Below are 23,426 nucleotides of genomic sequence, written 5' to 3' on the forward strand. Positions count from 1 at the left end.
ATGCACGGAGTTCTTCGTTTCCCAGAGATGTTGCCTGTGAGTCGCACTAACCCTGTCCCAGCACATGTTTTATTCCTGAAGTCTTCCCTTCATCTCTTTTCCTTAACATTTCAGGCCATTTGCCTGGTGTATCCTCCCTTGTGTTGGGCCATTTGCTGATTCGTTTTTTGGTTGTGTCCCGTCTCAGCTCCTGCAGTTGGGGGCTGCATCCAGATGCTTGACCCCCTTTGTCAAGGCTGAGTGTGTGTTCTGTTATGAATCAAATATTTGGTTCTCTCTCTTGTTAGGCGGTTGCAGATGATGAAATTCTAGTCATTTCCCTTTTCCTCATATTCATTGGAATACTTTTATTATCCTCCACACTGAAAGTTTTTCATGTTTAAAAACACATGGGATGGCCGAGACCGGTTTGGCTCAATGGATAGAGCGTCGGCTTGGGGACTGAAGGGTCCCGGGTTCGATTCCGGTCAAGGGCATGTACCTTGGTTGCGGGCATATCCGCAGTAGGAGGTGTGCAAGAGGCAGCTGATTGATGACTCTCTCTCATCGATGTTTCTAACTATCTCCCTTCCTCTCTGTACAAAATCAATTAAAAACAAACAAAAAAACCACATGGGATGGTAAGTTAAAATATCCCCGTCATTTTCAATTATACACACAACAGTCTGATACACTACCACAAATATGATTATCAGAAGCATTACAGCATATTTTTTGCTGTGCTTTCTGAATTCTTGGAGGTTGGAAGGGCCAGAGCCAGTGCCCGCTGCATGGTGAGTGGGCTGCTCCCCCACATGGGCTGTTTGGTCAGGCAGTCTGGCCAAGCAGAGGTCGGTGGCAGTGGATGGATTGGCAGCAGTGATGGATGTCCTCTGCAGGAGCCATAAAATGTTTTGACATTTCTAGAGGCAACTGAGTTGCGTGATGTATTTGTACATGAAGAAGGAGGGTCTGAGGGGAATGAGGGGAACGGGGGCAGGGGAGATGGCAGGTGATGACAAGAGTTGGGGTGGCTCAAGACATGACCTCCTGTAGATCAGCACCTCTCACTCTTCACAAAAGACCCAATTTTCTTTTTAAAGTTTTATTCTATTGCAGGTCAACATGTGTGAAACCATTAAACTAAACACTTAGAAAAAGGAAATACACAGATGTACAAATATTTGAAAAAATATATATGATCATACTAGGAATACCATCTATACTTGTATCTTGGTATCTGTTCAGATTTGTACTTTACCGGATGTGCATGCAGGTATGCATCAAAAACAGCTTTCGACTGCATAGACAGGCCAAAATTTATGTAATTCCCAGTTACTGGACATATTTGTTTCACTAATATTTAGATACTAGAGGCCCGGCATATAAAATTTGTGCATAGATGGTTTTCTCACCCCGGCCTGCACCCTCCCTTGCAATATGGGACCTCTCAGGTGATGTCTGACTGCCAGTTTAAGCCTGATCCCACAGTTGGACATCCCTCTTGCAATCCAGGACCACTGGCTCCTAAACACTAACCTGCCTGCTTGCCCCTAACTGCCTCGGCTCCCACAGCTTTGTCCAGAAGGACGTCTGGAAGGTTGTTTAGTTATCCAGTCTAATAAGCGTATTACACTTTTTTTTATTATAGATTTTGAAAAAGCCTAAAACATCTTTGTACCTCTCTTTCTGGTATAATTATTCCCTTAGGATAATGTCCTAAAATTGGAATTGCAAGATTTAAGAGGTTATGAGCACTTTTAAGGCTTTTCGAGGTTGTCTTTAAGGTGTATCATTTACATCTTGTTTCCAAACAAATTCCTCTGTATAGCCGGTGCCCAGGCTGCAGCTCTCAGCACAGGTGTAGATGGCCAGGACACCCCAATCAACACTCTTGCCCAGCCTGTCGGCCTTTAGGTAGTTGAGCAGCTGAGGCATGACCTGAGAAGAAGACAACACAGAGACCTGCTCAGGCGAGGAGCACCGTCTTCCTTCAGCAGACCTTCCTTGCCAGGCTGATGCTGAGCTGTAAAGTTTCCATGCTACACAGTATTACAGACATGCAATGAACATAATGAATGCACACTGTAAAAATATTTTGCAGCTCTGTCCTCAGAACCCGTTTCATTTGGCATCTTTCACTTCCATTTGATAAAGAAGTTTTCAAATATAAGACTGGCCGATCCATTTGGCTTGGCTGGTTATCTAAATAATTTTATTAATAACTAGAGGCCTGGTGCACAAAATTAGTGCACTGGGTGGGGGGGGGGCAGGTTCCATCAGCCCGGCCTGTGCCCTCTTGCAGTCCGGGACCCTTGCTCCTTACCACTCGGTTTGCTGCTCTTTAGCACTGTTTCTTAGCTCTGCCTCAGAGGCAGGAGAGGTTCCAGCTACCACTGCTGAGCTTGCCAGCTGTGAGCCCAGCTTCTGGTTGAGCAGCACTCCCCCTGTGGGAGAACACTGATCACCAGGGGGCAGCTCCTCTATTGAGCGTCTGGCCCCCGATGGTCAGTGCTTGTCATAGCAACCAGTCATTCTGCTGTTCGGTCAATTTGTATATTAGGGTTTTATTATATAGGCTGTGCCATAAAATAGGACTGAGGCTTCTATCTATGAAACTTTTACTTTCTATCACTTGAACAGCAGGTGCTGGTGCAATGACTGAAGGAACACTAGTATAATAAATACAAAAAGAAAATTCATTGATGTCTGTAGAGAAAGGGACCTCAGGAGGCCAGCAATTGGATGGAAGAGTGAAGGTCTGCCCCACCAATAGGAAACTGCTTTGCACGCTCACACACACATACACTGGCAGCTCAACTCAGCATCAAGAGCTTTGGGATTAGAACCAACCAGTGTTGGATGCAGTCCTTGTAATTCCCCTTTTACCCAAAACAATTATTACCTACCACTCTGTAAAGTTACTTAATCCACAGAGGATTGATTTCCACCCAATCCCAAAATGATTCTGATGCTAACAACCTCTTTTTGAAAAAACATTTATCTTAATGATACTTAATGTGCCTTAATGATACATGCATTTGTTTTCCTAACAAATCCACAAATCAACACTAAAAAGAGCAAGTTCTGAAACACTCCTCTCACAACATACATTGTCAGACCTGATCAGTGGAAATTGTATTATTTAAAATTACCAAGAAAAGAGAGACACTGAAAATAATGCTGTATCAGCACTGGAAGGTGGGGGTGGACCAGATGGTAAAAGCGAACACATATAAACCCTCATTATTGTATAAGCCCACAGATGTCTGGACATTAAGAAAATTACAAATAACAGGAAAGTCATGTTACTTAGAGATGAAAAAACTACCAGATAAATCAGTAAGAGACAGTTGTAAGCCCTGAGGTGGGGCAGGAACCTATTGAATTTCATGGTGGGGCTATTCCTGTAATACCATTCCGACCCCATGCATACTTTACTTTGGTAAAGTTTTGTAATGTTTTAAAGACACAAAGCAGGGTAATTACCTAGTAAAATTATTCCTACTTAAGGTCATACCTGGAATTCAAATATTCTCTTGGCTCCACAGGGGCAGTCTGGAATATTCTCCTCTTCGGGGACATTTTCACCTGAGATCCAGATGGGGGCAAGCCCTCTACCATACCTGAGAATCTAAAATCAATTAGGATCACATTCCGGTCACCCACATCTCACCTAAGAGTTTCCCCCCCCCCCCCACACACACACATTCTCAAAGTTAATTCCTTTTCAATGTTATCAAAGCAATGAATCCAGCCTCTGGAATTCAGGCTATCAAAATTTAATCTGAATCTTGTCATCTGTGCTGGATGCTTGGGTGAAAGCAGTCACATGTGCTCAGGCAGCAGATGTGCCACTGGCCCACTGCTGCTGGGGAGGTCTTGGGGAACATAGATGCTCATTCACACGTTATGAGGGGGGCGAGGGTGCTGGGTAATCCTGTAGTTACATGCGTTTTGTACAAGGTTCTTCCAATAAAGGCAACTATATTTGTTTAAAGTGTCTGCGTGCAACGATCCAACTGCACAGTAAATGCTAGAAGACTTGGAGTGAATAATATAGTCATTCTCACAATGCCCCCTCCCCCACCCCAAAGAAAAATAGGGCTGCTGTGATGAGACAGCTTCTAAGGATGACACCCTAACAGAACACAAGATGGAACCATTTGAGCTCTACTTTACCTGTTCTGGTTCCAGGGCTATTTTATTTTTAAACTCTTGGAAAATTTTATCTTCCCTGGATTCATGTTTTGCCATGGAATCCAGTTCGTCCACAGGTGCTTCACCTAAAAACCATCAACACAACCATTACATCAACAGAAATAATCCCCAGGACTCAACAATTCAAACCACTCGAGGGCAACCAGTTTCAAACAACCAACTAAGTTTTGAATGAATCAGACAGCGATGGCCAGATGTTCCCTATTTAAGTTCTTTCAGATTTTTTTTCCTGCACGACCACCTGCATTTCCGGGTGCCCTGTGAAGCACTATTCACTACCCAGGTTCCTTCCTGGTAATTACTTCTCTTCACTAAAGTTTCAAATTTAAAAGAACAGACCCAAGTCCTGGGCTCAGGAAGCTGTACCTAGCACACATTAGGACACTCAACAAATGTGAACCCATCTGTTGTAAAAAAAAAAAAAAATGTTTTTATTGATTTTATAGAAAGAAGAGAGAAGAGATGGAAATATAGTTGAGAAACAGCAATTGGCTGGGGATCGAGTCACAACCTGGGCATGCGTGTTGACTGGGAATAAAATTGAGGACCTCAATGATCATGGGACAACAATGCTCAACTAGGGAGCCACCCATGCCGGGCCACGAGCCCTTCTTATCACTATCACCCTTATGCAGCTGGACTCTTACTTCCAATCTCCTCACATTTCTCTTCCCAGCTGGCCCACCTGCTAAGCTGTCCTGCCAGCTCATTCCTCTACACCTTCAGCTCCTAGGACTCCAGCCACCTGCACCACTGCTGTCCCCAACAGCAGGTAGTCTTTGTGACAACTATTACTATATATTTCTGATGCCCTTACATGAACTATTGACCAGTAAGCCAACATTCTAATTTAAAATCTAATTATGTGGTGTTTCTTAAGAGCTCAAGTTCTAGTAAGTGAGATGTGAGCTCAAACAACTTGGGTCAGTTACATGACTAAAACAAGTTACACCCAGAACCTCAAAGTCCTCACTGCAAAATGGGGTTGCGAATTAATTGTGACTTTACTGAGGTCATGCACAGAAGCCCTTGGTGCAAAGTGTTGAATAAGTGCTGCTCCCAATCAGCCTCTTAGGTATCTGATCAGCAGAGGCTCTGGAGTATGATCAGCTCTAGAGAAGTAACAAAAGTGTGTAAAACTGGTTATGTTACAGGGTCCCCGGGCAGGAGGAATAGGGGAACCAAGGCAGGAAAGTTAAAACAAGGCCGAACAGTGCGGGCAATGTGCAGTCAGCAGGTAACTAACAAGCCTTTATATTCCCCAGCCAAGGACTGAGAGCCAATGCTTAAAAAACCTCCCTAAGGAGAGAATGCAGAAAGGGAGGGGGAGGGGAAAGGAAAAAAGGGCCGTTTTACTCCCCAAGCAGAGAAGCCAGCAATCCCGGGTTTGGCAAAGTAAAGTTGCCAGGTACTTCTCATGAATTCTGGGAAGGCCACAATAAAGAAAACAGGGACTTTGAGAATTGATCTGCATCAAAATATCCAGCAGAGGGCAGAAACCGGTTTGGCTTAGCGGTAGAGCGTCGGTCTGCGGACTGAAAGGTCCCAGGTTCGATTCCGGCCAAGGGCGTGTGCAAGAGGCAGCTGGTCGATGTTTCTAGCTCTCTATCTCTCTCCCTTCCTCTAAGAAAATCAATAAAATATATTAAAAAAAAAAAATCCAGCAGAGGAATTTGGAACCTATAGACAGCAGAGTACACAATGCTCAGACCCCCACCCAACTGGTTCTGCAGATTAGCCGAGAGCCTGTCTACACTTCCTAAGCCACATGCATGGGTTTGCTTGCTTTGATTTTTCACTAAAGGTGCATGCTCTAACTGCTTTATTAAATTAGCTTTTCGCAATGCATTTGAGGTCTGCCGTTTAAATTTATATAAGGATCAACCTTGGACAGCCCTCTCTGGGGTCAATAAGAAGGACCTCTCACTTCGAAAGGGCCTGCTGGCCATGGCTGGGTGCTCAGTTGGTTAGAGTGTCGTTCTGATACACCAAGGCTGTGGGTTCCATCCCAATCAGGGCACATCCAAGAATCAACCAATGAATGCATAAATAAGTGGAATAATAAATGGATGTTTCTCTCTCTCCTTCCTCCTCTCTCTAAAAATCAACAAAAATCATATTTAAAATCAATTTAAAAAAGAAAAGAAAAAAGTGTCCCACTTTCTCTCACGTACACCATCTTGCTCTGAGGAATAGACTGGACCCAGATGAACTTACCAATTTCCTAGCATCCTGGGCAGCCCTACCGAAATGCTACCTGCACACTTCCTCTGACTGAGATACCTTTATGGATCCAGAATGTGCCTAACATGTGTCAGGGTGGGAGGGACAGGAAGGGTGTTGTCAAATGAGGCAATATTGTTAAGTTCTGTTACTGCAGCCTCCAAAGTTAGCTGGCTTTTCTGTCAGTACCTCACTCTGGACACTCTGAGCCCGCTGTTTCAAGCATTATGTACCATCACAATCACTTAATGAATAAAGTTCTGAAACTGACTCCTTACCCATGCTCCCTATAATCTCTGGTTCATCATCTTTTTCTGAAACTTCAGGTGTAATCTCATCTTCTGTTTCTATTACAATTTCAAATTCAGGAAAAAGGAAGTTGTGATCTGGAACTGTGTTGTCCAAGTTATCTGAAAAAAAAAGTAACTTGCACCATCAGTAAAACTTAGTTTTAAGAACAGCCTACCAATGTGCTATTTCTAAAGTATATTCCAGGCGAAACTGGTTTGGCTCAGCGGAATGAAAGGTCCCAGGTTCGATTCCGGTCAAAGGGTATGTACATTGGTTGTGGGCACATCCTTGGTAGGGGGTGTGCAAGAGGCACCTGGTCGATGTTTGTCTCTCATCGATGTTTCTAGCTCTCTATCTCTCTCCCTTCCTCTCTGTAAAAAAAATCAATAAAATATATTTTTAAAAATAAATAAAGTATATTCCAATATAGTAACACCTTTTCTTAGTTAATTAATATATATAGCTTAAATATTTTGGGTTGTAGACCATACATTAAATGCTACTCCTATGAGACCTAACTGAGTGGGCAGAATCTCAGAGCTCTTCCTACTGGGAATCAAGATGCATCCTTTGGACTGCCCTGACTGGGAATCCAAAGGGAGACCTTTCCTGCACCAGAAGACAAACTACGCCACACTGGCCACGGCTCACAGCTCTTCCTTCATAAAGGTGTTGTCGACACCCAACTTCTGAGAAGTATTTGAGCTTTCCTAATTATAACTTGATAAAAATCTGAGTTGGTAGGTGCTATGAAGCTGAGCTGAAATTTAAAAAGATGGACTCACCTGCTTGTCCGCACGCTTGCTTATGTCCGGACCTCCAGTCCACAGCCTGATGGTCCTTACTGCAGTAATGTGCCTGGCGACACCGAGAGCACGTCTTGGGGGCTAAGCAGCCGCACACCCTGCAGAGGTAAGCCCCCGACTTGAGCTGGAGGCACACGGACTCTCCCGCCTCTGGAGGAGGCTCCTCAGGAGGCGGCTCATGTGAGTAAAAGTCGTTTTTCCTGGGTAGCTGATTTCTAAAAACTAAAAAAAAAAAAAAAAAAAAAAAAAAAAAAAAAAGAGAGAGAGAGAGATATAGAGAGAACATTGTATTTTTAAATAAAACAGTATGTCAATTAAAATCACTTAGCTTCCATTCCACACAGTAATGAAAAAGACAAACAGAAGGCCATTTCTGCTTTCGGAGAACTTATGAAAGACGGGGGAAAGTGGAAAAGAACAAGAAAGTCTTCAGACCTATAAACTAGTCTGGGACCCGCAGCGAGCTGGCTCTCTGATCTCTGAGCCAGTCAATCCAGTTACCATTGAGCCCAACAGACGAAAAGATGCAGAAAAGCTTTGGGGACACCGCTTTCTGAAAACGGACCCTTTTAAAGTCTAAACATGAGCAAGCACACAGAGTACCGGCGGGATAAGAAAAGCCGGGGCTGGAGGGCGGGGAAGGGAACCCCGGGAACCCCGGGAGCCCGCCCCGCCCTCCCCTGCCGCTCCTGGTCGCCCCCGCCCGCCGCTCACCGCGCAGGCCCGCACAGCAGGGCGGCGCGCGGCAGCAGAAGAGGAACAGGCCGCGGTGGAAGGCGTCGGCGCGGCCCGGCAGGGGCGCGTACAGCTGGAGCACGAAGGCCAGCGGGCGGCCGCACAGCGAGCACGCCAGCTCCGCGGGCCCGGGCAGCCCAGCCTCGCCCAGCCACGCCGGCCGGCCGCCGACCTTGCTGGGGAATTGGCTGCTGCGCAGCCGCCAAGCCGGCGCCTCCTCCGCGAAGCCCAACTCCGCCGCCCCGGCGCGCACGACTGCCATCCGCATGCAGTGCCACCCCGGCGGAAGGCGGAAGGCGGAAGGCGGGTCCCGGATGGCGCTTTGGAAGCCAACCGGAAGCGATTGTGTGACTGACTTCCGGTGTCAGGCCTGGGGGCCTCCCAGGGTCTGTGAGCCCAGGCGGTAGTCCGGGCACCCGCTGTGGACACGTGCCCACTCCCGTTGCCCTGGCGTCTGCGGGCCGAGTGCTCGCGGAGCTGCTGAGAGTCAGGGCAGGGGTGAAGGGCCGTGGGAGCGCCCTGAGGAGGGGTGAGAGCAAAAACTGGAGATGAGAGGGAAGGGTTGAGGGGTCAGGGCCCAGGGCTAAAGGATAGGGTTTAGGCTTCGGTCTGGGCTTTAGGGTTAGGGTTCAGTGTGAGGCTTCGTGCTGGAGGTCAGCTTTACCTGCCCCAACTCCCTGTCCGCCTGCCTCCTTCCCCATCATGTGGCCCTGCCCCCTTGTTCTGTGCCTGCGTGATCACGTGCCCCTACCCCTTGCTCACGTGTCCACTTCTTGGTGATGGCATTGTACCGCCCCCTGGAGACCTTGGATGGACCTATTTCTGGGGTGCCATCTCCCCGGTTGGCTGTCGTCCGCTCTCACACCTGTCAGCAGTCCCTTTGGCAAAATTCTTAAGCTGGGGTTAAAGGAGACAGGAGAGCAGTGGCCGTCCAGAGTCCATGCAAGAGGTCCAGAAGGTGGTGAGGTGGGGGTGCAGACGAGGGAGCAGAAAGCTCTCAGGGCAAGTGGGGCGCCCACAATCTCCCCGCACTCCCGTGAGGAGCAGCAGAGAGGGCGAGCGACTTCCTTGATGGCACACAGCAGTTAAAAGGGCTGAGCTAAAAAGAGAGCCCTAGGCTGCCCACAGCCTGACTCCTTTACCTGTGACCTGTGGGTAAGGAGGCGGGGCCCCCTAAACATTCTCAAGAAGTCAGGTGAGAACAGAGATGGGGTACGTGGTGATTGAAGAGAGGTGGCCAGGAGCCCCCAGAAGAGGAAGAGGCAGAAAGGACCTTGCTTGCGATATCCCGAGATGGGCGACTAGCAATGATTATAAAGAGGAAAAAAGACTGATGGAGACATTGAGGAGCTCCTACTCTTCAACTTCAGGTCATATTTTCTGAAAGCATTAACATCATAGATATTGTAACGCCTGAAATATCGAGTTTAATGCCAAAAAAAAAAAAGCATTTGCGGGAAGTTTTAGTTCATTACTAATAATTCCATCTATGGTAAAAAAAAAAAAATTAAATTAAAAATCCCCATTATTAATCTATATACCTGGTAACCCACTTTTGTGATGTTATGTCGCCGACTTGTGGACATCTCTGGAATTGCGTCGTTTAAACTCTTTTTTTTTTTAAAGCCATCCTAAAGTAAAACTACAATAAAGTGACAAGTATAGCACAGAGACGTCTCTTCACGAGCAATCTTAAATTACCCGTGTGATACCCTGTGACCCCGCAAATATTATGATTTTTTTCGCTCGAATTCCAGGGGCAATTTCCTATAAACCAGGGCCTTCTCTGGCACAACCATCAGCATCGGGAAGTTCACGCTGCTACTGCTGTGTCTCTGCAGTCCAATCCTCTTACAGGATTGCAATGTCGCCTGTTGTCCCAGGAATGCCCTTGGCAGGCGGCCAGAGATCCTGCTGACACCCCTTCCTTTGAGAGGCACCCTTTGCATTGAGTCTTCACCTCTCCCAGTCCTCCTCCTGGAATCTTTTACAGACTTAAGTGCTTTAACACTTTGCTGAACCAGAGGATAAATATATCTTGAATCAGGGACTCTGCAGGCTCCAGAGACACCCCCCCCCCACTCCCCCTTCTCTCCCCCCGGCCCCCAACGCAACCAGAACCAGGCAGGAGCCAAGGTGCCCGGGACCTGGGAACCACAAGAGATGAGGAGCTAGGTAGATCAAACCCATGCATATGCAGTGTTAACCCTGAGTCAACAGAGTTAACAGACCAAAGCCAAGGAGTCTTTCTCTCCCGGGCACAGCGATTCCACCTGGCCACACCCCACCAGTGTGGCTCAGTGGTTGAGCTTTGACTTAGGAACCCGGCGGTCTCTGATCTGATTCCTGGTTCAATTCCAAGGTTGGTGACGCCATGCCTGGTGTGGAGGTGCAGGAGGCAACTGATTCTCACTGTGGGTGTGTATCGCTGTGGCTGAAATCAATGAAAATATGCTATTTTCTTTTAGAGAGTGTTCCAACTCACCCTCAGGTGGGAACTTTTGCACAGGTGACTGGGGTTCCTCAGCCAGAGAACTGGACTTATATGGGTTCCCCACAGTACTTAATTAAAACTGACCGAGCATAAACTAAACACAGAAACAAGAGTTAGAATGCATGAATCCTTCTTTCTTTAATAACAGGTAATTTGATATATATTTCATTGATTTTGTACAGAGGAAGGGAGAGAGATAGGGTTAGAAACATCGATGTGAGAGAGTCATCAATCAGCTGCCTCTTGCACATCCCCTACTGGGGATATGCCCACAAATAAGGCACACGCCCCTCACTGTAATAGAACCTGGGACCCCTCAGTCCCCAAGCCGATGCTCCAGCCACTGAGCCAAACTGGCCTCTGCTCATTTGATATTTTGCTAGGCAGCATTGAGTACTCATCACCTCAGAGATGGTGTGTGCTCTTCATTGTATATGGTGGAATTTCCTAGGATCACAGCCCCCCATTCTGTATATCCTCATCATTTCCACGGACACAATTTCCATGTGTCAGGAACCCCAGGAGTTGCTCTCAGCCCATCTGTTTGTTCTATGCATTTACTCATGCTGCCTCCCATCCACAATGTATATTCACATGAATTTAGTTATGCCGTCCCCCCCCCACCCCCCCACCCCCGCCCGCACCATGGGTTGCAACGCTGTTGTCTGATCTGTATTCACATGTGGGAGGGAGCACAAAGCTGTGAAGCTCTCAGGGTTTGGGTAAGTGTTTTTGGTCATGTGCTCCCCCACCCCCAGAACAAAAAGCCCTGTCTTCCTAGGCAGGCGGTACTGAAATTTGCTTTCGTTGTCCAGCAGCTGACTTATGGCATGACTCCCCATTGCTTTGTCCACAGACTGCCAGTGTGCACTGAACTGTGTATGTCATTTTACCACCGATGCACAGCTACATCCCCGTTACAGAGGCTACTTTTTCAAAAATAGTGCCCGTTTCCACCCCTTGTGGTGCTGTCCTCAAAAGGCCTACATGTGCAACCCCTTGAAAAACACTTGCATGCTGGCTCATGTATGTCTAGGTATGGTGTCCCTGATGCTGTCTTGCATGTGCATTCCTTTAGAAAATCTGTGCTTATTATTTGTAAGACTGCGAATGAGTGTATTAGGCATCCCCCCTCCCCTATGTGAAGGAATGACTTCGGATGTCAAATTTCAGGGTTGGCATCCAGTCCCATGTTGAGTAGATAGGCTTCCCAGCTTGGTTTATAGCGGTCATTCTGGGAATGCTTCCTGCCCATCTGTACCCATGTTCTTGGCAGAACTCATCTTGTAGGCACCCTTGCTTCCTCCACCCACTTCATGGACTTTCATGTCATGTGCTTGCCTGTTTCCCTATTCTCCCAGTACCCTTGCCTTGAATAAAAATCTGTGAAATGTGTGCATGCTCATTTTTTCTTTCCCCAAAGGTTTTGGGAGAGTGGTGCCCTATAGTGTCCCTTACTACGAGTGTGCTTGCCATTATGGTCACTGTCCACCCCCCCTGCCTCCCGCTCAGTTTTCACATTTTCCCTTTGTACATGATCATTGTTGTTGCAGGACAAGATTCCTTTTTACTCCATGGATGGATAAGCACATATGAATAGTAAGAGTGATCTGTGCCTTCTCCCTCTAGGTTGGCCCCTTGTTTTCACTAGCGCTCCCAGTTTTCAGTGCACGCACACACACCCACCCACCCACCCACACCCATTTTTTTGTGAGGAAGCCCCTGCTGTGGTTAGCCAGCAAAGGCATTTCCTGTATCAATGTGTGTCTGGCACTCTTGCCAGCTCAGTCAACATAGTGCTTCTGTCTGGCACATTTGCCAGCTCATGGTAGATTGTTTCCATCTGGCATCCATGTCAGCTCATCACGTACACTCATGTGCATTCTCCTTCCATCTGAGATGGATGCCAGCTCATTATATGTTGTCCCCATGTACCCAGGCATCCACCAACCCAGGTAACTACCCCCCCCCCCCACTTACCCAGCCAGTCAACCACACCCACTTAGCCAGCCACCCACTCAATCATCCACGGACCTAGCTATGCATCCTGAGACCCATTGCTAGAAATTCAATGTGGTGCATTTCTTTTCCCTTCCGGTGCCCACCCTGCAATGCATGGCGGCGAGCTCCCCTGTGCCATGTTTGGAATCTGGCAGAGGGGTTGGGGGCAGAGAAACATAAGGGCACGTGTGGTGCAAAGTTTCAGGTGGTGGTTCTTTTGGGCACTGCCCTGTCCCTCTAGGGTGGTACCCTTTGTTCTGAGTTCATGAGTGTCCTGTTATTAGTAGGCACCCAGTCCATCCATGTATTTTTGTGAGGAAGCCCATGCTGTTTGTTTTGCGGATTCCCCTCATATTTCTTTGGCCTGGCGCTTCTTCCAGCTGATAGAAAAGATTGTTTTCGTCTGACATTTATGTGAGCTCATTATACGGATCTTGTTTCTGTCTGACATGGATGTCAGTTCATTATGTTGGCCCTATGTACCCAGGCATCCACCTATCCAGCCAGGTAGGTCCCTCCCACTCCCGGTACACCCACCCACCCACAGCCACTTAGCCAGCCATCCAGCCAGAAGAAAGACAGCCATCCACTCAATCATCCATGGACCTAGCTGTGCATCCTTGCGGAGACCCCATCATTTGAAATTAAGTGTGGTGTCTTTCCTTTCCCTTCCATTGCCCACCCTGAAATGCATGGTGGTGACCTCCCATGTGCTATGTTTGGAGTCGCTCATTCATGTCATGAAGATATCATGGACACTCAAACGGTGGTGGGGTCGGGGGAGAAAAACAGGAGGGCACATGTGGCGCAAAGTCTCAGGGGGTCTTGGGAAGGTACATGTAGGGCAAGGGGTTGGGGTGAGCTCAGTCTGTCTGGGTTTTTATGTTCTATGGCTCATTTCCTGAGCTCCTGGGGAATGGGTATTACAAAGCAGGGCATCACTCTACCTCCTGGGCACTACAAAGCATTACATCACCCCCCCCTCCCTCCTTGTCCATGCCAGCCACAGGCTAGGGTGTTCAGCAGTGATTGCTGTGGTTTCCGAGCAAGGTGTTACCTCCATGGAACTTTCTCAGGTTGTGCAGCAGTCCCCAGCAGCAGCAGCAGGAGCAGCAGTACATACAATCTCCTGTACTTCTTTTTGCTGTGAATTGGCGAGGGGAGACAGTCATTGCACAACCTTCACCTAGTTTCGAAATGCTATATATTGTGCTGAGTCCTTAAGCCCTCTTGTCCTGTATTGCAATCCCTCAACAGCCACCAATTTACTGGTTTCTTGCACGTGCCTAAGTCTTCCCAGGTTTCCTGCCAGGGATGTCTTCTTCCCTCCTTTCCACCAAACTGTTTATGTAAGTACCGCAACTTTCTAGCTACTTCCCAGCAATGCCAGTCAAGTTTCCTGTGAATGTTTCACCTTCTGCTGGCTTCCTGTGTTCATGCTACTTAGCTTTGATCCCAGGGAGAATGGGTGTTTTCTCTGCTGGGTGGGTGGAATGTATCCTCCCATGCCTCTCCTTTCCCATTCTAGTGCCCCATCCCAATCACATCACATCGCCCTTCCAAGAAACTTGCAGCCATCACTGCCTTTCCCCTAGTCTCAAGCGTTTGCATGTCTCCTGCCTTGGGGACATTCTTTAGCTCTTCTTAGTTTAGCTTACCCTCCCCCATATGCAGTGAGAGAGAGTAAGTGCATGCAGTCACCTGTTAGTGCAGGTAGTAGAAAGGTAGGTCCACGTTTCCGAGTGAGCGGTGTGTTGTGTTTTATCCTCCTCTCCTGGGTGAATTTCCAGGGAAGGCATTAGGCACGAGCCCTGGCAAGGTTTTTTCTCATGGGACATTCACCTGTTTTAAAGAAATGCATTTCTATCAATGTCTGCGTTGTATCAAGTAATTTTTGTTCATGTCTACTAACAGGCATCCGCACTCTATTTTTTAAACCAGGAGCATGTGCCATTCCTGCTTTCCCTATTTCTGAGCTTTGATCTTTCCTTACTGTTGCCGGTAACAGGTGGCATCTCCTGCATTATTTTCTTTCATTTTCCCTATGTCCTGTCATGCAGGGGTTGGGTGGGGGGGATGTTAGCACAGGGAGCATGCAGTTAGGTGGGGTAGGTGAACACAGAACGGATGTCATGCAGGCAGTGCAAAGTTCAGATGAGGAGCGCAAGGCGGAGGGATGGCAATGGAGCCTTTTTGCTTATCCGTTTGTGGAGTCCTCCTTCCTCAGTGCTCCTGTGGAAGTTCTTTGTCTCCCACGGGTCCTCATTGGTTTCCCTTGCACGTTAGCGTCCCACTTCATTCATTGCTTCTTTGGTAGTCTTCCTCATTGCAGTCGTGTGCAAGGCATCATTTTTTGTTCCTCAGCTAAGGAAGGTCTGCCTAATTTTCACATACGCTGCTTTGCTTTGATGGTGCTATGTATCCTGTTCCTTGAGTGCCGTGACTTAGGAAATCTTAACTCTATTTTACATTTCATTACTATTGTTAATACCGTTATCAGCATCATCATCATCATCAGTATGATCGTCATCATCATCAGCATTCTCATAATCCTTGTTATTTGTCTGCGCTTTGGGGTTAATGTTCTGTCCCTATTTGCTAAGGATCTTATGGCATGCTTTCCCCAGTGTGCTGCTTCAGGGTCCAGCTCCGGGAGGGTGTTGCCCTTCCGTGTAATAATTTAACCCTGGTACATGCCATGTTTTCTCGCCCAGCCGTGTGAAACGGCCTCCTTTTGGAGGAGCTGGCCTGCGAGGAGGACTTATGGGCGCTCCGAGCAAGACTGTCACTTATCCCGCGTGACGAATTTCTCCATGGGGAAGCATGCTGTTGCTCGGGGATGCCCTCACTGCTCTCCCAGACCTTCCGGGTCCCTTAAGGGCACCCAGGAGTCCCCCAGGAGGGAGCATGTGGAAGTTCCTCCTGGGAGCAGGCCTACCTAGTGCATCTCTCATACATAGGTGCCTGGCTTCCCTGCTCCCAGGCTCATGCATTCATTCACGTTCATCATCCACAGCTATGCTCATGCCTCCACACTTTTGTCTGGCTGGTTTTCCCCATCACTGTTCATGTTAGCTTCCTTCAGCCCTATTATCCAATTTTGAAGCTAGCGACAGAGAATTCTAGCATTGAAGAGCAAAACGGAATGCAGTGCCTCCGGTAGGCAGCTCACCCAGGTTCACCTTAAGGGGCGGCGGGCAGTCGGTGGGGCGCAACGGGCCACCATGCTGGATCCTGGCACCGAGTCCCAGTCCGCGTGGTGCTCCTGGGTGAGTTGCTTCGGAGTCTGCCCTCAATTGCGGGGAGGTGAGCGGGACATGCTTTACGTTCCTTGTCCACTTTCCTGAGTTTCTCCAAGACGGCGTTTCCACATCAGCAAGTAATCCTAAGGAGTAGGAGTGCGGTACTAGTAAAGGGAAACATAGGTTCGTGCCCTTCTGTTATATCTGCTCTTCAAAGGGCAAGGTCGTCACTGGCTCCTTTACTATTGATTGGATGCCACATTCGCGGGGTTGGGCAGTGTCTTCGGTAGGGGAGGACAGGCATTGGGTATAGGGCAACGTGATTGATGGATACTGTTTTCTGTCACAGGGAGGGGTGCTGTGTGCTTGGCCTACCTGAGGGCCGGAGATTGAGGTGTTTTCCTTAACAAAGGGTGATTCCTCCTGCTCCTTTTGTTTTGCACAGTTTTGTCTGCAGGGTTTCTGAAAGAGGGAACTCGACACTTGCCTGGTTTATCAGAATTCAATGAAATTTGTTGAGGATGGAAAGTTGCCCCTCTTGAAGGTTTCTGAATTCAATGAATTTTGGTTAGAGAGGGAAGTCACCACTTGCTGTAGGTTTTTGAATTTAGTAAGCTGTGTTGACAGAAGACAATTGATCGCCTCAGCTTAGTCCTGAGGTTCACACCTGATAGTTGCAGGGCGGGTCTCTGTCCTTACTAAAAGCATGCAGCCTATAACATCTCTCTGTTTGTGTTTATGGGGAGCAAGGAGTCGTGCCCCGCCTGTGTTTGCCATGCATCCTTGGTGCAGCGCGTTAAGAAACGGGATTTTTACATTCTCACAAGACCACGTACGCATCGCCCTTGTATTCTGGGCTCCTGAGGCAAGTAGCGTGGGCAGCCAGGGGAGACTGTCTGCTTGTTTTTATTTTATTTATTTTATTTTTTTACAGTGCGTGGCCTGTCTTCAGTGATTTGGCTAAAGTTTGTGCTGTTTTGCGTCCTGTGCTTCTTTTTGTGTCTGCCACCTCTGTTGGTTGACGTTTAGTGAGTATGTGGAGCTTAATTTTGCGTGTGCGGTGATGCACGCACACTGTGGGTTATCTGGCGGTTTTCATTCGTGTGATTTCTTTTGTGATTTCTGCTGCGCTTTCCTTTTACTTACAGGCAGCATTGCTCCTAGGTTCTGCTTTCTTTTCCTCTCTGTAACTTCTGCGTTTTCTGTGCGATCGTCTGCTACCATCTTGTGGTCAATGTTAGAATAGTCGCTTCTGTATTTCTTAATTTCCTTTGTGAGCGTTTGATGTGCGATAGAGTGCTCTAGACTCGTGGACATCTCCTGAATTGTAACCGATTTCATGGTGTTTTTTTCTTTTGCGTTGGTTATATGTTGTTTAACGTTGCGATGAGGTTTTTTACATTGCTATGTGCTTTAATGAAGCATTCTAAAAATCACAGGTGGGAGTTGCTTCTGTTTTGACTGCTGTGGTTGCTGGGCATAAATGTTGATGACATGTTGCACGCGTTCTTTGGGAAAGATTTGGATTCGTTAGTAAAGTTAGGAAGGATTCTTTGTGCATGTTTGTGTTTTGGGCTCTATGGATATTGTATTCCTTTATTTACTGTGTGGTGTTTGATGCTGCATCATTCTCTTTGGCTGCTTTTTAAAATTTCCTTTGACTTTCCAAATGTTTTTATGAAGGGTGAGGGAGGGGGTAAGGGTCAGGGTTATGTAGGATGTCTGGGGTTAGTTGTTGGTGCCCTGTTCTCAGTGTGAGGGCCCGTGTTTCCACTTCTGTGTCTGCTATGTGGTGATTGTCGTGTGGTGTACAATGCCTGCCTAGGGATCTCAGTTCACAGATGCAGGTCTGAGTTTCGGTTGCAGCATGTTTGTTCTGCTCTTAAATTGTCTTAGGTGTTCTCTCGTCTCTTTGGGTTTTCTTGGTTTCCTTGCTTTGTTTCTGTGTGCCTTCCCCACGAAGGTATGGCTTTAGGTCCTCGTGGAAAGCATGCTTTGCGATGCAGTGTTCAGCGTTTATGGTCCTAGAATTGCTTTTATTGCGCCTGTCGTCCTGTGGTATGTGCTCAGGTTTGGGCATTGGGTGGCTTTTTTGGCGGCTTCGAGTTTTCTTGGTGTCTTGGTTCTGGCTCCATTATGTGGCGTCTGTGATTGTTCGCTCCTGTCTTTATCTGTCTGCCAGTTGGATTTCTTGTCATGCTCTGGGGTCTGGATTCCGTAAAGTTATAGTTTTCCAGGCTGTGCGAGTTCTCTTCCTGTGATCTGGTCTGTGCACCCAGTCCTTGCCTTGGTATGTCCTCATGATGCAGTCCATGAAGCTTGCCCATGTGTGTGTTATGTATGTGCCAGCATAATTGCAGTCAATAATATCATCGAGTAGCCCCTGTGTTTTATTCTTGCGAGTTGGGTCTTCTTTGTGTGCTGTGAGTCTTTTTTGGTTTGAGCCACATTTCCGTTCCAGTGTTAACTACAGCCTGTGAGTGTTTGCTTTGGAAGTTGTTGAAGGGCTGAGGATAGGCCAGGGAACAAGTGACTTGTGCAATGTCCACACTCCATGGAGGGGTTGGTCATGAGTATGCGGTCACGGAGAGACCTGCAGCCACATTCTCTATCCCTTCTTTACTTGCTGGGAAAGGGTGCAGTGGTTTCTGTGTAAGCGTCTGGGAAAGGCATTGATCGCAATTTAGTGTCACTGTTCTGGGCAGCCAGTGCGGCTACAGCGGTTTTTTGCTGAAGGGATTTATTTATTTCAGCAGGCAGCATAATATCGTGTCCTTGCTTCCTTGCCCGACAGGGGGCTGCATTTTCGGAGGCTGCCAGTAGATTTGTTTTTCAGTCCTTCTGTCTTACACTTCATCATTTAAGACAGTGTTGTTATGGTTTTCCTTGTTTAAGGACACGGATGAAGAGGGACATAGGTGGATAGATAGGAGTGCTCAGGGTGAGAGGGGGCCATGGATTCGATGACTCCTGTACGTTCCCTACAGGTAGCCATTCTTAAAACTTGGCATGTGTGCACCGATTGTATTAGATTCCAGGATCCCTCAGTCCGCAGGTTGTCACTTTTTATGTCAAGTCGCGATGTGTAGGTGGGGTTCCTTTCCACTGTCTTTTAACAATCAGTGCAAGTGTCCTTCATGAGCATTATCAGGCGGCATAAGGGCTGAGCCAGAATCTTTTCCCTGAGGGAGGTGTGCATTCAGGTTGGGACGAGGGGCGGGGCAGGATTGCACATTGGAGCCGGTGTTGCACTTGGGGGCGTGGCCTCTCTGTGCGTCCCCAGCCGCAGGAAATGCGGAACTGCCGAGAGAGGCGGGAAATTAGCCTGAGGGAGTGACTGAAGGTCTGGTACTCATTTGTGGAGGTGGGTCTACTGGAGCCGCACGGGGTTCAGGGACCAGTTGTGCCGTGTTCGTCCTGAGGAGTGGCCGCGCGTGGCTTGTCCTTGAGGAGTGAGGCGAGCGCCGCAGGGAGAGGCAGCGGCCAAGCGGCTGAGGCTGAGGTGAGGTGAGCCCCGTGCAGGCCCTGAGGAGAGGCCGCTGTGTGAGTCGTGAGGCGTGAGGTGACATAGCGGTGGGGGCTGTAGGTCAGGCTGCTCTGGCTTCGCTCCCTTTCCAGCCGCAGCAGCGTGGCTGGTCCCGGTACTCGGTTGGTCCTGTAGCAGACAAGGATGTTGCTTTGACTTTATGTTGTTTTGTGTCTCTGTCGTCTCCTTGCTTCCTGCGTCCTCTGTATCCTGTCAGCTCTGTGAACCTTAAAAGGGGTAGTGTGTAGATCCCTTACGATTGTTATGTCAGAATCTGGGTGCAGGTTTTTCCCCCCCTTTCTAAAGGTGGGGATGTTCAGGTGTGCTTTAGAAAGGCGCCACACGTACTCCTGAGACATTTCTCTGCGAATGCCTTTTTGGGAGGGAGCAGTATCCTGATGGGGTCTGGTTTAGTGCTTAGGGGTGCAAACCGGCAGCCTGCTGCATGTCACAGTTCACTTTGCTCTGCTCATGCCCCCCCCCCCCCCCCCCCCCCCCCCCCCCCCCCCCGCCCATGGCAGTTCTTGCAAGTAGGAAGCCAGAGAGATATATCATTCCTGATGGAAATGTGCTCTTCCTTTTTGACTGGCGTTCTTCATGTCCATTTATGCCTTTTGATTTTGAGTGTCTTGTTTTACATTGCTATGATTTCCTTACTTTTGCTTATTATGTATCTCCCATTCCTTTATTGTAAGTCTTTGTCCCCTTCAGTGCAGTGTCCTTTTTAGGTTCTGTGGTGCCTATGAGGGAGATGAATTATTTTCTGTTGCACATTTTGTGTCTGCTCTGTGAATGCATTGGCAGTTACTGTAATAGTAAGACTTCACTCCTAGTTACAGGTCACATGTCTGGCATGTAATGTTTCCATTTTTGATGTAGTTTTTTATTGGCGTTTCTTTTCTGTTCCACCCACTTCCATATTTTCAGGCCATGGCACTGCTTTGTGTTTCACTTGGTGGTTAGTGTGTTACATAATTTATTCATTTAATTATTATTTTTTTTCCTGATGTTTCTTGACATTGTGTTACAGAGAGGGCAGGCGAGGCAGACACAGGGAGAAGCATCCCTGAGAAATAACAAGCGATTAGCTGACTTGTGCATGCCTTACATTGGGGATGTGCCAGAAAGGAAAGTGCATGCGTTCAAACCGAATCCTGCTGGGTAGTCTTCAGTCCGCAGGCTCATGCTCTCTACAATGATTTAAATTTGTTAGGGTGCTGGTTGTCCATGTTATGAGTCAACAGAACAGTGTCTTAGTTGTTGTTCTTTTTTTCAGGTGTAAGGTTTGTGAAATTCCACTTACTGCACTTTTTTTCTATGGAAGATACACCTGCACAGGTTGTTGCGTTTTTTGTGAAAACCATGTGACAGGCTTTTTTTGCTTTGTAGTTTTGAGATTACCCAAAAAAGCATCTACGTGATGATTATTCTGTCTATTTGTTTTCATCAATATCAACCACTTAACAGCCTTAATCCAATGCCATCACGGTTCTCTATTATGCAAAAGTTTCAGTTCACAATATTGGCATTCTTTCGTGTGTGACTTTTCCTAGTGCATCTGTTAAATGTATGGAATTTCTTTCTATGTTGATCGTGTTACTTTAGTAATTGACCTAGAGATGCGAGTTTTGTAGTAATTGACCTAGAGATTCGAGTGTAGAATGTATGATGTGAATGATTGTTTTTCCCCTTTTCCACAGTTTTGAAGAGAGGAGTTGGCTGCCTTTATCCATGATCTGCAAATGGCTTGCTGTGGTTCAGCCGGCATGTGATGGGCACCTGTCAGCAAAGGTAAGCCTCTTGCACTCTTTTCAATCTGTGACCCTTTTAGGAATGCTAAAGTGCTCGTTCATGCCCTGTTTCGCCATTATTGGGTAGAGCGTGCATATGGACATCCCTATCACCATGCAGGATTGACTGCTGGCTCCAAACTGATTGCCTGATGTCCTGATTGTCCTTGACCGCTTCTCACTGCTATGTCTATCACCCCATACCTTTCCCTATGCTAGCCTGATTGATTTCTAAGTGCTCCTCTGCAGCCTGTTTTGACTCAGATTTTATGCTGTGCTGTCCTGCCAATCCATAATTGTCCCTTCCTACAGGGAGTATTGTCCCTGGCTGCCCTCCTTTGCAGGCCAGGTGCCTTCCCAACCTCCATCCCCTATTGGCCATCTTGTGTTGGCTATTTCTTCTCCCCACAGACACAGGGTCTTAGACCACATGGTGCCATCCATGTTGTGTGTTGCAGCACTTGTCAATGTACGTGCTGCTCTTAAACCTCCTGGCATGCAGGCCTGCCTGTGCACAGGTTGGGGCCAGCTGGTTTTTCCTGAAGTGGGTCCCGGATCAGGGTGGGGGTTCAGTGGTGCCTTGGGATAGCTTTTGGGAGTTTCCCTTAGTTGTTTGCAAGCCAACCACAGCCACATGCCAGCCGCAGGCACACCAGCTGGCTACCCAAGTGTAGACCCTGCTACGTGCATTTTATTCTTTTGTGATGATTGAATGGTTGTGGCATGGAGTGTAGCCTAGCATTCTGCTTGCTTCCCGGATACTGCAACTGAATTTTGTTCTTATGCATTTCCTATATGTGCAGTTTTGTGTTTTAGGGTTGTCTTAGATGTGTGCGAAGCTTGGCTTGCTCTATTGAAAGTCTGCTCTCTGTGTTTCTGTCTGTGGCTGCAGTCATTGTGGTTGTGGTTGGTTTGTTTTCTGTCTCTGAGTGGCTGGTTGTTGTGGTGGCTGGGCGTGGATGCTTGGTTCGGCTGCTTTGTGTGGCTGGTGAGAGTGCTTGCTTGGTGTGGTTGCTGGGTATGGCTGGTGGGCATGGCTGGTGTTGGGCTTACTTAAGCTGTGTGCTGGTTGACTTAAAAGTTACTCTTGAATAGGATAGGATCAGTTACGGTTCGGCATGTAATACCATGAGTGTCTGTGGTTGTGCTTTAATTTCTTTCAGAAAACTTTTCCTGGGTTCTTTTTTGACCTGATTGTACTTATTGTATTTGTTCAGATTCTGGTGTGTACGATGTGGACTGAGGCATCTGTTGTATGTCAGTCTCTGGCATCTGCTTCATGGCTTTATGGCTGCCCGAATGCTGCAGTTGGGGGGAATGCCTTTGGATGTGAGTGCTGGTGCCTGACGTTCGTTTCTGGGTTTTTTTTTTTTTTTTTTTTTTTTTTTTTTTTTGCTTGTTGTAGGGTGTAAGTCCTGCAGTCCAGTGTGTGTGTTAGTGTGTGTGTGTGTGTGTGTGTGTGTGTGTGTGTGTCTTGTGTTGTAGATTAGGTTTTTGGCGCCTATTTTTTTTGGAAAGATGCTCATTGTGTTTCGTTATACATTGAGGGTAGTCTCTATTGTTGGTGTAGCGTTTAGCGATGATGACAGATTTTGAGGGCTTAGTTGTGTTATGAGCAAGGTGATAAAATTCCTTGGAAGGTGAAATTGTATGTCTGGCACTGAGTGTGTCTCTTCCTTACTAGGCCGAAGTAATGACTTATGAACATGTGTCTTCTGTTGCCTTGCATGCTTGTCAGTGTTTGGATTATGAGGTGCAGACCATGTCTGTGCAGGTTTCCTTTGGATCAAGCCCCTTTACAATGGTTTCTGTAACAGTGATGATGGGTGCAGAGCGCCCATCTTCATTGTGTGTGCTGATTGCCATGTGGATCATGCATCTGATAGGTGGTGGTTGCTTTCCTGAGAATATTGTGATAACAGCTCATGTGAATTCATAGCCTTTGAGGTTCACCACCTGCCAGATCGTACTTACCTCGGAAACGACTGTGCAGGGGTCATCTATAAGGTCAGGAGTCCCTGGTTTCGTTGCTGTCAAGGGCATGTGCCATTGAAGTGGGCTCCATCTGCATCAGGTTACATGCAGGAGGAAGGAGAGTCATGATTTTCTCATTACTAA

General features: G+C 47.5%; 1 protein-coding gene across 2 annotated transcripts; it reads right to left on the bottom strand.

Annotated features, from left to right (window-relative positions):
• Positions 1-620: 620 nt before the first annotated feature.
• On the bottom strand, positions 621-8,555 carry PDCD2 (programmed cell death 2). Of its 2 annotated transcripts, none has more exons than XM_084889975.1 (6): positions 8,235-8,555; positions 7,500-7,742; positions 6,702-6,833; positions 4,162-4,265; positions 3,500-3,613; positions 621-1,920 (listed from the first exon to the last, which is right to left on the bottom strand). In XM_084889975.1, the coding sequence occupies exons 1-6, from the start codon at positions 8,521-8,523 to the stop codon at positions 1,762-1,764; spliced, it is 1,041 nt and encodes a 346-aa protein (XP_084746101.1). In that variant the 5' UTR covers positions 8,524-8,555; the 3' UTR covers positions 621-1,761. The 2 variants fall into 2 exon arrangements, 1 of the variants encoding a protein (XP_084746101.1); XR_014795532.1 differs by having other exon boundaries at positions 1,067-1,920; positions 3,500-3,605.
• Positions 8,556-23,426: the final 14,871 nt, after the last annotated feature.

Source organism: Pipistrellus hanaki (assembly GCF_964339955.1).
Source record: "Pipistrellus hanaki genome assembly, chromosome: 7".
In the NCBI taxonomy this organism is placed as follows: Eukaryota; Metazoa; Chordata; class Mammalia; order Chiroptera; family Vespertilionidae; genus Pipistrellus; species Pipistrellus hanaki.

What these genes read in the sequence shown, in the direction of transcription:
- PDCD2 (XM_084889975.1), bottom strand. Translation starts at nt 8,523, where the DNA reads ATGCGGATGGCAGTCGTGCGCGCCGGGGCGGCGGAGTTGGGCTTCGCG. An exon ending in GCAAGCGTGCGGACAAGCAG is followed by an intron (nt 6,834 to 7,499) that starts GTGAGTCCATCT and finishes TTTTTTTTTCAG; the next exon opens with ATAACTTGGACAACACAGTT. An exon ending in AGAGAATATTTGAATTCCAG is followed by an intron (nt 1,921 to 3,499) that starts GTATGACCTTAA and finishes TCTTCTTCTCAG; the next exon opens with GTCATGCCTCAGCTGCTCAA.